The 13896-nt window shown below is 41.1% G+C and overlaps 1 protein-coding gene and 1 long non-coding RNA gene across 2 annotated transcripts; one reads left to right on the top strand and one right to left on the bottom strand.

Annotated features, from left to right (window-relative positions):
* Positions 1-2210: 2210 nt before the first annotated feature.
* LOC115550917 (uncharacterized) lies at positions 2211-4532 on the top strand. The gene is made up of 2 exons (XR_003977959.1): positions 2211-3513; positions 4096-4532. It is a non-coding gene; the product is annotated as an uncharacterized LOC115550917 (long non-coding RNA).
* Positions 4533-10474: 5942 nt separating this feature from the next.
* LOC115551379 (aerolysin-like protein) lies at positions 10475-12536 on the bottom strand. Its single transcript, XM_030367089.1, has 2 exons — positions 12049-12536; positions 10475-11056 (listed from the first exon to the last, which is right to left on the bottom strand). Exons 1-2 carry the CDS (start codon positions 12529-12531, stop codon positions 10607-10609), a joined length of 933 nt encoding a protein of 310 aa, XP_030222949.1. The 5' UTR covers positions 12532-12536; the 3' UTR covers positions 10475-10606.
* Positions 12537-13896: the final 1360 nt, after the last annotated feature.

Below are 13896 nucleotides of genomic sequence, written 5' to 3'. Positions count from 1 at the left end.
CGGCCGGGGAGCTGCCGGGCCCATGACCCATTTTGTTCAACAAAATGTGACAATGATATCCATCTGTTCAATGTTCTAGGGACAGGTTGAAGATAAGCTTTAATCCCCTGCCAAGTCATGCAATAGTTTGTTTTAAAAATGCTTATTAGCATGTATTTTTCATTTATTTTGGTAAAAATGTATGTATATATCTATCTTTCAGTTACTATATATTACATAACATATAACAGTAACATAAGTTCTGCCATGTAATTCCTTCTTATTTGTTATTTGTGTTTTCTTTCAGGAGATCATTGACGCTGCTGCCATCACAGAGCCCATCATTGTTGTTGATGTTGAACCCTTGTTGTACCCTGCATTTTGGTGGTTTGTGGGTAGGCCCAAAGCCATTGATAGGTGTGATGGAAAATCTACATGTTACGTTTTTCTTTATGAACTTGTTTTTCTTGTGTTTGTAATCTGGTTTCACATTCCGTTCCGGGTATTGTCTTGCCATCTTGCTATTCTGCAGAGTCTTATCAAATGAGAAGCAAAAGGTGATAAGGAACAGCCTCAACCACCTTCTCAACCTCTTAAGGAACTGCAATCAATAGATTTACATCTGGTAGTAGTTAATCACATACCCCATATTGAGCATTTTCAGAAGTCAGTTACATCCGCTGGACTGTAGGGGGCGCAGGGAGGGTGGGGCCGGAAGTGGTCTTCTTGCCCACTGTGCAGAGGTGTGTGTGTGTGTGTGTGTGTGTGTGTGTGTGTGTGTGTGTATGGTGGGTTTAAACGGTAAAGGTGGGTTTAATCCATGCATTAGGATTGGTGTTGGGTCCGACTACGGGAACCAGGGCGAGAGATAGGCACAGAGAGTATAGAGTTTTTTTGTTTTTTTACGGCAGCTGCTAGGAAACCTTCACGTGCATGAGGATAAACAGTCGGGTCTTTGGGGGTGATGAATGGCGTCAAGACATGAGATGGGGTGGGGTTGAACTGGGGTTGAAAGGTTGGTGTGGGGGCCCGACGACGGGGGGACCCAGGAGGAGAGAAGGAATACAGAGCAATGATAGAAGTACCAGGTGTTTGTGGGACTATCTGGCTGCATGATTGGGTGTGAGGATAAACATTATGCCCATCAAAGAGATGTTTGAAGTCAAGACAGGAGATGGGGTAGAGGATGCGGCCTTTTGGTCCACTGGGTCAGGGGGCTTGTGTATGTGTGTGTGTGCGTGTGTTTCTGTATTGTAATCAAGTTTTATCTAATATATTTTTCTATGAAACCTCTGCACTCATCATGAGACGTTTATCTCATGATGAGTGCATTGTTTTCATGTGACACCATAATTATCCGTATAGCGACACATATACGGGATGGATCCATCTGTGGTAAATGAGGGGGTCACCAACGGTCCAGGGGGAAACGGGGAGGTAACCCTTCCTTTATAGTCCCCTAATTACCCGGTACATACATGGTAAATCATAGTGTATTACTGGGTAATTACCACTGGTAATAAGAAGGTAAATACAGAGGTAGTTACCCGGTAAATCATAGTGTCCCAAAGGCTCATCCGAAAAGTTCTCTCAAAAGGTCTAAAAAAGGACTAGTTCAAAAAACTTTAGCTCCTGAAGCTATAGACTTGATTCTCCATGCGCAAGGGGGCCTATGGTCTGGGCCTGAGCAGCCAGCAGAGACCGTCACAGTGCAGCCGGATGGGGCCAATCAGCATGGTAAGAAATTAATAGTACATATGCCATAGAGTCTGATGACCTAGGGGGTGATATTGATCATGTAGATTTCTTTTCTATTAAAACAGACATTGATTGCTCCAACCTTGGAGACCCCCTTCGGACCCCGCTACCATCACTGACAGCTGAGGACCTCGAGTTCCTTGATGAGTTCCCGTGGTTGGACAACTCGTCGAAATGTGAATCGCCATCCGGCCAAAAAGCTCAAATTTCAAACTCATGTACCTAATGTCCCTAGGCCTACAAATAATTTAATGTTTATTTTTCTCATTTGTTTTTCAAGATTTTACAAACACAGAAAAATTGTCTGTGACAACTACCAATATGACAGCTTTTGGCCACGCGTTTCTACTTTCACCACAATTCACGGATATATTTAATGCAGGTGCGCTGCTCTGTAGGCAAACCGCGATGGAAAAAAAAAGTTAGCTTCTTCATCTCTTTTTAGAATTGTAAGCCTATGTCATAATGTTTATTTTATCTAGCCATCTCTTTTTCTTGTTTATTTGTAGGCTATGTGAATGAAAGTCTGCGTCGATGCCTCTGTGTCGCGAGCAGACGTTGCCATGAAATTTGTGCTTTTTTGGCATGAAAAAAATTAAAATGACGTGTCCCAGATCACAAATGAATAGATTAAATGACGTGACAGTGTCACGTATTTCCATGAGACTGGGTTGGAAGGACCTGCTGCTGAAGTCCGCCATCAGGGAGAAAACATGAACATCCACTTTAGAATACCAAAACTTTGAATGTCCCTCTAAGATTGTGTGAAGGCCAAATGTAACAAATTGAGAGTTACTTTTCTTTACTAAGAAAACCATGAAAACTTATCTCAGAATTCTGAGATAATTAACTCGTCAATTCAGAAAAAGAGCTGAATTAAATTTCTCAAGTGGATGATTACGCTTCCGTACATGGCGCTGTCTGGTAAATGGAATAATGTAGGGCAGGGAGCGTGTTAAGCCCACACGCACTTTAGTAAAGCTTGCGTGCGATTTCCTTAAAGTGCGCGTACAACTTACTAAAGAAAGTGCGAGTGTGATTTGCTTAAAGAGTGTGCGATTTACTAATACACACACGCTCTTTATAAAAAGATAACTGTGTCACGATTCGATTCAAAATCAATTTTCGATTCATTACATTGGGATGTCAATATCCGTATCTAGTCCACTGTGTGCTAAGAAAGGTACCGTGGCAAATAACTAGGCGTAGCAAAGGCATTTTTGTTTGCATCCGCAAGCAATTGTTTTTATATTGGAATTTTATTTATATTATTGGTAGTCATGAATCAACTCAGGATCATAGATAATGATGATCTCTGGACAAAAAAATCTAAGTTAATTAATACAACAAAGCAAAGAACGTATAGATACAGTGGATATGATGTTTTTCTCTGAAATATCTGTTGACAGGACTATATATAATAAAATGCTGGATATGGATACATTAGATGTGATGTTTTGGTCTGTGGGAAACACTGGGATATGACGTTTTTCTCTGAAATATCTGTTGACAGGACTATATGTAATAAAATGCTGGATATGGATACATTAGATGTGATGTTTTGGTCTGTGGGAAACACTGGGATATGACGTTTTTCTCTGAAATATCTGTTGACAGGACTATATATAATAAAATGCTGGATATGGATACATTAGATGTGATGTTTTCTCTGCAGTTGTCCGTAAGGCCCGGGTTGAGTTGGAGGCTATGAGGAGGCAGGCTAAGGGCCTCACACAGGAGTACGACAGACTGCTTACGGAACACACTCAACTACAGGTAACACACGCATCGACAACGCACACAAACTATGCGCAATGAAAATGTTTATTTATTTATTTTATTTCAGGACAATGCACATTAACAAATGTGCATTGTCATAATAATTAGGTGACCTTGGGTGTCTTGAAAGGCGCCTCTAAATTAAATGTATTATTATTAATAAATGAATGTGCAGCAGTACACGTAAATGTGCAAGATTGTAGCCCCGGTACAAATTTCCGTCTGTAGTCCATTAGGCAGGTAGATGTTACAGTACAAATAACAAAGATATACAAAAGTGAAATTTGCTATATAAAACAGGGAGAAACAGAAAGAAAGAAAAGGAAAAACAGGAGAACTCATTAGTATGTGTTCAAACTGAGACCCAATTCATTAGTATGCTGTACAGCTACAGTTAGAGGTGGTTGCACATTTGGTCGGCTCTAAGCCACACCTTTACTTGGCTCTTGAAGGTAGGCATAACGTACAGCTGCAACACATAGGGACAAACACACGCACAGCATTTGTACCTATCCAATTAGAAAGCTTTATGCTGTTTGTAATGGCTCTCTGACTCAAAATGTGTGACTTACTTCACAGAATCTTCAAAACACTGCGGACAAAAAGGACCAGTAACATTTGACTCATGCTGGTTTGATATTATTCCCTGTGAATCCTCTGCTTTTGAAGTTTTAATTTCTGTATGAATCATTTTGCCACTCAAGGCATTCACCTGCACTGCCAATGTCCTCCTCTTCCTCTTACCTGTAGGGTAAACATAGCTGTAGCACTTATCACTAATTAGGGGTCTGTTGCTTTAAGTATGACAGTAAACCTGTACAGGCACAACTACTGAAGATACCACACATATATGAATGTTGTTACTGTTAGGTGTGTGTTCCATTTGATGTATCTGTATAGGCTTGGATGGCAGAACTTTTGAACATTACAACGTGCAATCGATGTCACTTTACTGTATTTAGTATTTGATAAAAATATTGAAAAACAAAATAAATACATTATGACTGCTGGTCTAATACTATTTATTATCTAGTAATTGTTTAGAGTAGTAAGTCAAACACAATTGCAGGTATATACCACAGTTTGGAGTGTGTGTGGAGGACGGTTGGTTTCAGCAGCCTCACCTGGCTCGAGGGGCAGGGTAAGCACACCGGTTAACCAGCCAAACCAACCATCACAAAACACACGCAGAGAGATCACAGTCCCTCTGTGTATCCTACTCAACCTCGCTAATAAACCGGTTCCAACATCCAATCACCACCCTGCGTAGATTTGGCGGAGCCCAGTAAAAGCCACCTAGGTGGGATCTAGTTGTCACAATTAAATGGACTCACATCAAAACGTCCACACATTGTCCAGCTTGACACAATTTCTAATGGTTCATCAAACATATTCACTGTCTGCAGCGTCACACCAGAAGGCTGAGGCAGGCTGGGTGGTGGGAGATCTAGAGTGGGCCTGTGATATGGGCCTGGAGCTTGGCCAACTGTGGCCCGAGCAGTCCATGAAGGAGCTGATGGGAAGTCCCAGAGTGGGCTCCTCTTCTCCCTGCCAAGACGCCACAACACCGGCCATTTGGATGTCAGCCATGGGTGGCGGCTCGCCTATAGAGGGCGCTGGGGCGCCGCCCTCCCGCCGACCGGCCATCTTTTCTTTTTCAAATATATATCTATATTTTTTTTAATAATCTTCTCATTTTGAGAATTAATCTATTTTAATTGCATTCAAATAATGCATTTACTTTAGAATATCTTTAGAATCCCCCAAAATTAAATCTTACTTCACTTTAATGTTCAACGTTCATTTTGGTGAAGTAGATGTCTTCCGTGGGGCGCTTTTCGCTCAGCCCCACATGCCTGAATTATAAGCCAATGGTTCCCTCGTTGCTAGGCAGAAAAGTACATAATTTCGCCAATCAGCGTCGTCGAATTGTATGGCTTTGGGGCGCTCAAGATATAGCCCCAAGCGCAGTGCACCGTCCACTGCGCATAACCGCGGATTTGCCATTACCTCAGAGATCAGCAAGATGGCGACTTTGAGTATTGCCAGAGCCCGTCTACGAATATTAGACATTCTCTGGTATTGCTACCACTGTTTCCCTGTGAGTTCAGCTAGCTCCAATTTCAGTTAAGTCTTTGCTTATGAATCCCTTCGAAAGAAGAATATTTGCAGAGAAATTGCAAGTAAAAGAACTCGGAGCAGAAAAGCCAGAAGTGAACGTAAGCCAACAAGCAAGAGAAAAGGATAGAGCTTACAAGAGAAGTTTTTCCAGGGTATGGTTCAGGCTTGGCTAACTAGCTGTGGGTATGCCAATGCAATTTTTTGCTTTCCTTGTATACTTTTTAAAACAAGTGCGTGTGATAGTTCGTAGACACAGACAGGGTTGACAGACCTGAAACATTTGTCAGAACGGATAAAAAAAACACAAGCGAGCAAGAGTGCATATGAACAACTGTGTGAAGCTGGCCATGCTAGAGGTAAGCAACTTCTATTTATTCCACTAGCCTATATGTATTTCCCTTGAGATGGACACTGGTTGCAGACCCTCACAACCCCCCCCCCCCCCCCCCCCCACCCCTTTCAAGTGTACTGTATATAGTTCTCTGCAAACCTATGGTGGGACCAGGCCTTCCTTGTGCATATTGTATATAGTCCTCTGCAAAGCTATTCAGTGTACACATACTGTGTATAGTTCTCTGCAAACATGGTGGAATCAGGCCTTCAGTGTGCATATTGTATATAGTCCTTTGCAAACCTATTCAGTGTACACACTGTATAGTCCTCTGCAAACCTATGGTGGCATCAGGCCTTCAGTGTGCATACTGTACTGTATGTAGTCCTCTGCAAACCTATGTTGCTATCATGCCTTAAGTGTGTCTTCAACAACCACACACAAATGAATTTTGTGGAATTCATATTTCATTGTATTTGTCTAAATGCATACTAATGCAGACTGTAGATATATTTATGAGTGACGTATACCAACACAATTACACAGTTACCTTGTGTGTAATTCAAAGTTATTGTTGATGTATCTGCACTCTTAATGTTGCTGATTTCTACAAGGCAAAAAAGTAACTTAAAACTTAGTTCACTGGCCCCATTCGTCTTTGTAAGTAAATGTTCTTTATTTGCCTTTACTATTTTGTCAGAATGCACCAGAATGCTTCGTTTGTTTGTGAAAATCACAAACAATTCTTGTGGGGGACCCCCCTACAGGGGTTTGGAATGCAAACGTTCAGCCCCCCCTCATATAAATTCCACCTGCCGCCACTGCAGCCGGGGTCTGCAGACTGGCCCGGCCATCCGCCGCGTCTGATAGGAATGTAAATAGGCAGGGTCTAGCGCCAGGTTTGACTGTTGCTGTGGCAACAGGCCCTGTGACCGCCCTGCTAAAACCGGCCTGCTAAAAGAAAAACGACCACCCCTATGTCTCCCTCTAACTCAAAGCATTGAGATGATCAGTGGATGGATCACTGACTTGATTGGCTTTAGTCACGAACGTGATGGGGACTGAATAGGCCAGTCCCACTGCAGGAGGGAGGGGGCAGTCACTGATAATATACTGAACAGATGACTGCTATGTTTTCATTGCATTACTCCGAGGGATGTATTTGGGGGCCCTCTCACATATATAGTACCGAACCATTTTACTCTTACCTGTAAACATTTAGGGACAACACACAACACATGTTAGAACGGGTTATATTCAAACTGCAATTGTAAATTGTTGATGCTGTAAATGCTGCTTGGTGCACAGACACACACACACACATACATACGCACGCACCCACACACGCACGCACGCGCGCACATGATTGTTGATATGGCTGATCAGTCCAGGCACTGGCTGTGTGGGGAGGTGCCCTACTGCATGGAGCACGTCTGTGGCATGGATTCTGTTATGATCCATCTCATAATTAATAGGAGAGAAGAGAGAAACACTCTTCAGAATATATCATATCGTCCACTAGAGGACACGGTTGCATTTCGTGTGGTTGTATTCAGGTTAATTGACGTCAGTGTGGGAGACACAAGCGTTTCATTCACTTGTGTGAATGTGAATGAAGCACTCGGTAGTACCACCCTCTAATATCTTACTGCCATAATAACAGGCCTGTCGTACCAGTTACTCAAGTGCGCATGTGCCAAGCGCGAACGCATACACCACAAGCAAGCACATGCGCACGAACATACACGGAAACACACACACACATGCACACACACACTACATGCACACAAGCACGCGCACACACCGCACGTCAACACAAAGGCAGCGACACAGACGTCCATATGGTCGTAAAGTAGTCTGCCCCATGGTCATATTCTAGGACTGTTGTTGTTTAAAATCAAATTACTCCGCCTGTATCTTTCGGCATTGAAGCCTATTTATTTATTTATTTCAGCAGGTATTAAAATTGTATACCTGATTTCATACCTGATTGAAACAGCTGTTATTGAGAAATGCCTGATTTCAAAAGTGTTGTTATTGAGAGATTTGCACACATCGTCGGGCCAAGTTCCAAATCGAAGGTCTGCTTGATTGATGATTTGTATTTCTACTTTTCATGTATTTGCATTTCACTCGCTAAGCCTGTTGTTAAATTGTTGTTAAATTGTTGAAATAAAATATGGAAGAAATAACTTCCCTATAATGTCGAATTTGTCCTTTGAAATAATTGACTTTGTAGAGTTGGTGTTTCCATTGCACATAGGCTATTCTAATTAGCCCGACATCATATGACGAGTGTTGCGGATGGCACTTCAAAAGCGTGCAGTAACATTAGGTTAGGCCTAAAAAAATTAAATTGTTTGGTTCCGGTTTCCGACCGACCATGTCAATTTATGCGCGACCCAAATTATTTTATGAGCTTTAAAAAAGATAAAAAAATAAATGTTGCAGACTATAATTACGTTTTGGTACAGCACCTCTTCATTCTATACAAGGATGAGCGAATTTTCTCGCTTTTAAATGAAAACAATCATTCGCTGAAAAAAAAAAAAAAAAAATTCCCTACCTACCCATGACCTCAACTTACAACCAACAGGAACCAAACTTTTTATTTTATTAGGCCCTATTAGTTTATTTTTAATTCTGACTCCCAATTAGTTTAGTCAACATGTTTTAATGTAGCTCAAAATGTGCTCAAAATATAAATTGTGGGTGTGGTCATACGCCAGTAGTTTCTGCCCCACCGGAATGAAGGGGCACCACACGCTACTGGTAGGTGATAGGCATCAAGGCAATAAAGGTATGCAAACTTGAAACTGATCCTACTAAGTTCTTTTTAAGTCTGACTGTTTTTTATCGGATAAAAAAACCCTGCTGTGAAAAACTGTTAGATTCCCAACCGGCTGTTTCTCAAGTGCACATGAACGGTCGCTGTCGGGAACACGCGTAAGCGTGAACGTCATCACTGGCAAGCCGGCTCGTCATCCCCAGGAGAGTGAACGGCTGTTTGTGATGTCAAAATGAAGAGAGCGTCTCTAAGGACCTCGACTGGTCACCGGTTTATTAGGACGCGCCAGTGTGACTTTATTAGGGAAGCGTAATGCATTCACTTAAGAAAATAAATTCTGCTCTGCTTATCTGAATTAACGAGTTAAGTATCTCAGAATTGTGGGATAACAAGTTACGGTCAAGGGACCGCATAGCATGGGCTATACGCTGTCTTTGCCGAAATTTAGCCTACATGACGACTAATTGTTTCTGAAGTTGTACAAGAAAACATTATCCCTTGTGTGATAATATTATTTGGCCGTAAAAAGAGCCATCTGAAGTTTGAAATTCATGTGGTCATGTATGTCTCAGCGGAGACTGCAACCGCGCTGTCAAAATATAAACTCAAGTTCAAATGCGCTGGCACTTAAAGGAAATGGTAGATGGCAGCACTGTCATTGGTTAATTGCATTTGATTTATTGGTTTATCCAAAACACACCTATGGGTAATGAAGAACAACCCATTTTGTAACGTATATTTGTGAAGCACTTTGAGTCTGCCTTGTGTATGAAAAGTGCTATATATATATAAAGTTGCCTTGCCTTGCCTTGCCTTTGTTAATACTGTAATGATTATATGACAATATTGAAGATATTACTTGACTTACAGGTTACACAAAACAAACCCTCAAGTGGACAAATATTAAAGTAGAACTTATTGCGAATATTCAATATTAAGATCTCCCCTTCCTCTTGAACACTTGCTGAGAACTCTTTCCGTGTATTGGGGACCGAGGTCACCTTAGGTTAGGGAACCAACATGTTTTGTCCTATGAAGGTGTGCCTTCGGCTGTATTGCTGTTTTTTTGTTGGCAATCTACTGTATCTTTGGAACAATTGTGTAATGAATTATCTTTGGCACTATTTAGAGCATTACCTGTCCCACATTTACTGAAGCGATTTAGCATAAACCTCAACTTGTAATGCAATAAGCATCTGACTGGAAGTGTGCAGAAACGTATTAGGCCTAAAAAATTTTTTTGTTTGGTTCCGGTTTCCGACCGACCCTGTCAATTTATGTGCGACCCAAATTATTTTATGAGTTTTATAAAAAAAAAAAAAAAAAAAATGTTATTACGTTTTGGTACAGCACCTATATAATTACGTTTTGGTACAGCACCTCTTCATTCTGTACAAGGATGAGTGAATTTTCTCGTTTTTAAATGAAAACAACCTACCTATCATTCGCTGCCGCTGGAAAAAATAAAATAAATAAATAAAATAAATTCCCTACCTACCCATGACCTCAACTGACAACCAACAGGAACCAAAGTTTTTTTTTTTTTAGGCCTTATCTATAAAGGCTGTTGGACTTAAACTAAATTATTAACAGCATATAGAATATTTGAACTGAAATTATCACTTACTAAACTGAAACGTTAAATAATGGGATCAGCTAGACAGACTCATTTTCATTTTTTGTTTTACAAGCTCTAAGGATGAACATGGAAACACAAGCAGGTTTATGATTATGATTTATTTATCTGTGACAGTCACTCTACATTAGCAATCAAACCAATGTTATGCAATCAATATTAAAACTGTATACAGTAAGATGTTGATGCATCTTATTCGATTTTCTTCACATATTTAAGACTCAGTGTACTTTACAGTCACTGCAGTGTAAGCCACACCATTGTAGTTGCCGGTGGTTTGGAACTGCAGCTTGCTGTCATTCAGGCATGTGATCTTCAATGTGGCCGAGTAGGGGAGGTCGATGACTGCTTGTCCCACTGTCGCCTCAACTTTCACAGTCTTTCCTGCCGGGACCGTCACAGTGACCTCATCTGATTCGGTTATGGTCTCTTCTTTGGTCATTGAGGAGGTCTGCTCCTCTCCCGTGGTCAAGCTAAACCCACCAGACACCTCCACCACTTCCGGGATCCCTGCTGTAACAGTCAGGCTGACGGTGGACTCAAACTTATTGGTGGTGCTCCAGGTGGTAGACTTGGTCACAGTTCTGCCGTACGAAAATTTATCCTCTTGATCTGCAGCAGTGTCGTTTTGATAATTCACCGACTTTATATATTTTTTGTTTACCTACACACCCCACACACAGACACAGAAAAACACAAAAAATATGGATATTGTTCAGGAAGCACACAAAATAATTCTTAATAACCAGTACAGAAAATATAAACTCATTTATTTTGTCTAAGATTTAGACTTTAACACTTTATTAATCCCCCGTGGAGAAATTCAAAAGAAGAGGTGACACTATTGACCTAATGTAATTAAACAAAAGACATAACTGTCAACCCCATATCAAATAAAATGTTTATACAGTGGACAGGTCTAATCGTGTTGTCTTTATGGAAGGCAAAGTGGGCCAACACGCATTTGATCAGAACAAATCTTTCCTCATTCTTCTTAAAAAACACCTTGTGACAACTGCTGATATGAAAAGGGCTTTATAAAATACATTTGATTGATTATATAAGAGTAATCTGCCCTATGAAAGATAAGTGTAAGACATGCTTTGTTAGTGATAGGAAAGAGGACTAAAAGGTGCCAATTTCTGTCCTGGACACAAGCCTACTACAAAAACAGGTGCTATTCATGCAGGAAAATTATCCCACTTCAATTGCTTTTCGGAATTAATAAAGAAACACTTGCAGTGTTTCCCCCAGTAAATGTCTTAGTCAAGGTGGTCAAGGAGCGGGGGGGGGGGGGGGGGGGGGGGGGTGTCTAACCCAATTAAAAAAGCTTGATGTCACGACCATTGTTGTGAACACCGATGCATTATTGATCTTTATTTTTACACCTGATGGAAGTATGTTTTCTTTCCCTACGAGAGTTTTCTACTTTGTTAATGCATAATAATTAAAAAAAAAAAAATATATATATATTTTTTTTTTGATAATTTTTTTTATTTATTTTTTATACATTGGTAGTCAAGGCGGGGCCCTATTGTTGATAAGGCGGCCGCCTTAACAACACAGTGCTGGGGGAAACACTGACTTGTTAATATGTATTGGCCCACTTATCCTTCCATATTCGGACTCAGGTCTTCCACAAATAGCAGCACTCACCTGGGGTTTAACAATGGCCAGGGTGGGATAGGTCATGTCGGTTAGCACAGACGACTTGATGGCATTGATGAAGAGGAATCCCATTGAGTCAATGTCTGAGCCTGATCTCCCCTCCAACCCCAGGCAGACTCCAGACCCCACATCGATGGAGTACTCGGTCTTCAGACCCCATTTATTCATGTAGGCCTCGAACTTGTTTCCAGAACTCGTCCAGAACTTGATGCCACCCAGACGTGTTCCGGCACCGTTCCCCCACAGGGACAGCTTGGTGATGCTCTCGCCAGGTTCAAACGTAAACTCATTGAAAGTGACTGCATTTCCAAAGGTCTGCACACGCCCGTCGGTCAGTTCTGCCCGCACAGCTTTAATCTGCGAGCCGCCCACTGCCACTCTAATCTTCTTCAGGGTGGCACCATTGTCACGGCCAGTGAAAGTAAATGGACTGCCTCCCTGTCCACCTATTATATACAGTGTAGTCGCCATTCTTAATAACCTGTAACAGAAATGTACATCAATATATTCATGCTTCCTCCAAATGCTCGACAAAAGATGAAGACATTTCGAAATAAAAGGAAATCAATCAATGTTATTTATTTACTTACCAATTGCCTTAATAATTTTTTCTTAATGGTGATTGTCAGTTGCATTTCTGAATTATCCAGGACATTTGATTATTTTTTTAAATGGGGGTCATGGGAAAGGAAATAAAAGCACAATATAAAATTATGGAAAAGGACATCCTGCAATATATATATATATATATATTTATACAACGGGGGACCTAAATCCAGCGATCTGATTGGTTCCCAACTGTTGTATAATGGACGTATACATAACTGCTATGACGCCCGATCATTTTGTGAAAGTTTGCATATCACTCCGCGCCTGGAAGTAGAAACAGTTACAAAGTAAAACATATGTTGGATGATGGATTTTTTTAATCTAGATTAATTTGCCATTTTAGTCTAGATTATTCTAGATTAAAATGGCAAACGGCCCAAAATCTGTTTGTTTACCTTGACAGCGGTCAATTATACTGGGCAATGGTGATTTATCAAATATAATTCACCGCCGGAAGTTGTGAAGTGCCCATGCAAGTGAACGGAGCATAAACAAAAATAATTGACAGCTGAACGTTGGGAAGGCCCATGCAAGTGAATGGAGCAGTCTACAGCATTGAGAAGAGCCGTCTAATAATCCATAATAATGTAAGGTTTAGAAGTTAAATATTTGAAAGTTGTAGAATAAATTAATATAATTTATTTTGGAGTTAATTTGCTAGAAATGTACTTACAATTTTTAGTCAGTTAATCATTTACATATTTATGTTACACAATTATTACATATTTACATGTTTACATATTTAACACAGTCAGGATATTCTGTTGAATCTGCCTCTCTGATTCCCTCACGTTTACCTCAGTCTTAGGGTGCACTCACACTAGGCCATCTGGCCGTGGCCGTTGGCCGTTTTCACACCTAACCGTGCTCAAATGGCCCCATTGTTCTCTGGCCTGCACTCACACTGGGCCATCTGGCCGTGGCCGTTGGCCGTCGCAACTGTGGCCTGGCCACGGTAGGCTCTTGTACATACGTCATCACGTCGTAAGTAACACGTCATCACCAAGCGTCCGCTGCATGGACCATAATAAAGTGTGCCGCCAGTCAGAGTTTTAACAACAATGGACAACGACACAGAGAACTAAGTTCGCACTTTGCTGAGTCTGTTGCTTATTTGGATATATGTTTACTATTTAATGGGAAAGAAGACTCGTCGCCGTTATTATGTCCGTGGTCGTCGCATGGACTATACGTCATCCAGCTCAGGTTGCGTAGCCGTGCGTGTGC

This window comes from Gadus morhua, chromosome 9, assembly GCF_902167405.1.
Source record: "Gadus morhua chromosome 9, gadMor3.0, whole genome shotgun sequence".
NCBI classification, from domain to species: domain Eukaryota; kingdom Metazoa; phylum Chordata; class Actinopteri; order Gadiformes; family Gadidae; genus Gadus; species Gadus morhua.
The sequence above is the reverse complement of the archived record's forward strand: the minus strand, read 5'-3'. Positions and strand labels throughout refer to the sequence as shown.

Coding starts and splice junctions, on each gene's coding strand:
- LOC115551379 (XM_030367089.1), bottom strand. CDS start 12,531: ATGGCGACTACACTGTATATAATAGGTGGACAGGGAGGCAGTCCATTT. Junction 11,057..12,048: donor TGGCCATTGTTAAACCCCAG/GTGAGTGCTGCT, acceptor TGGGGTGTGTAG/GTAAACAAAAAATATATAAA.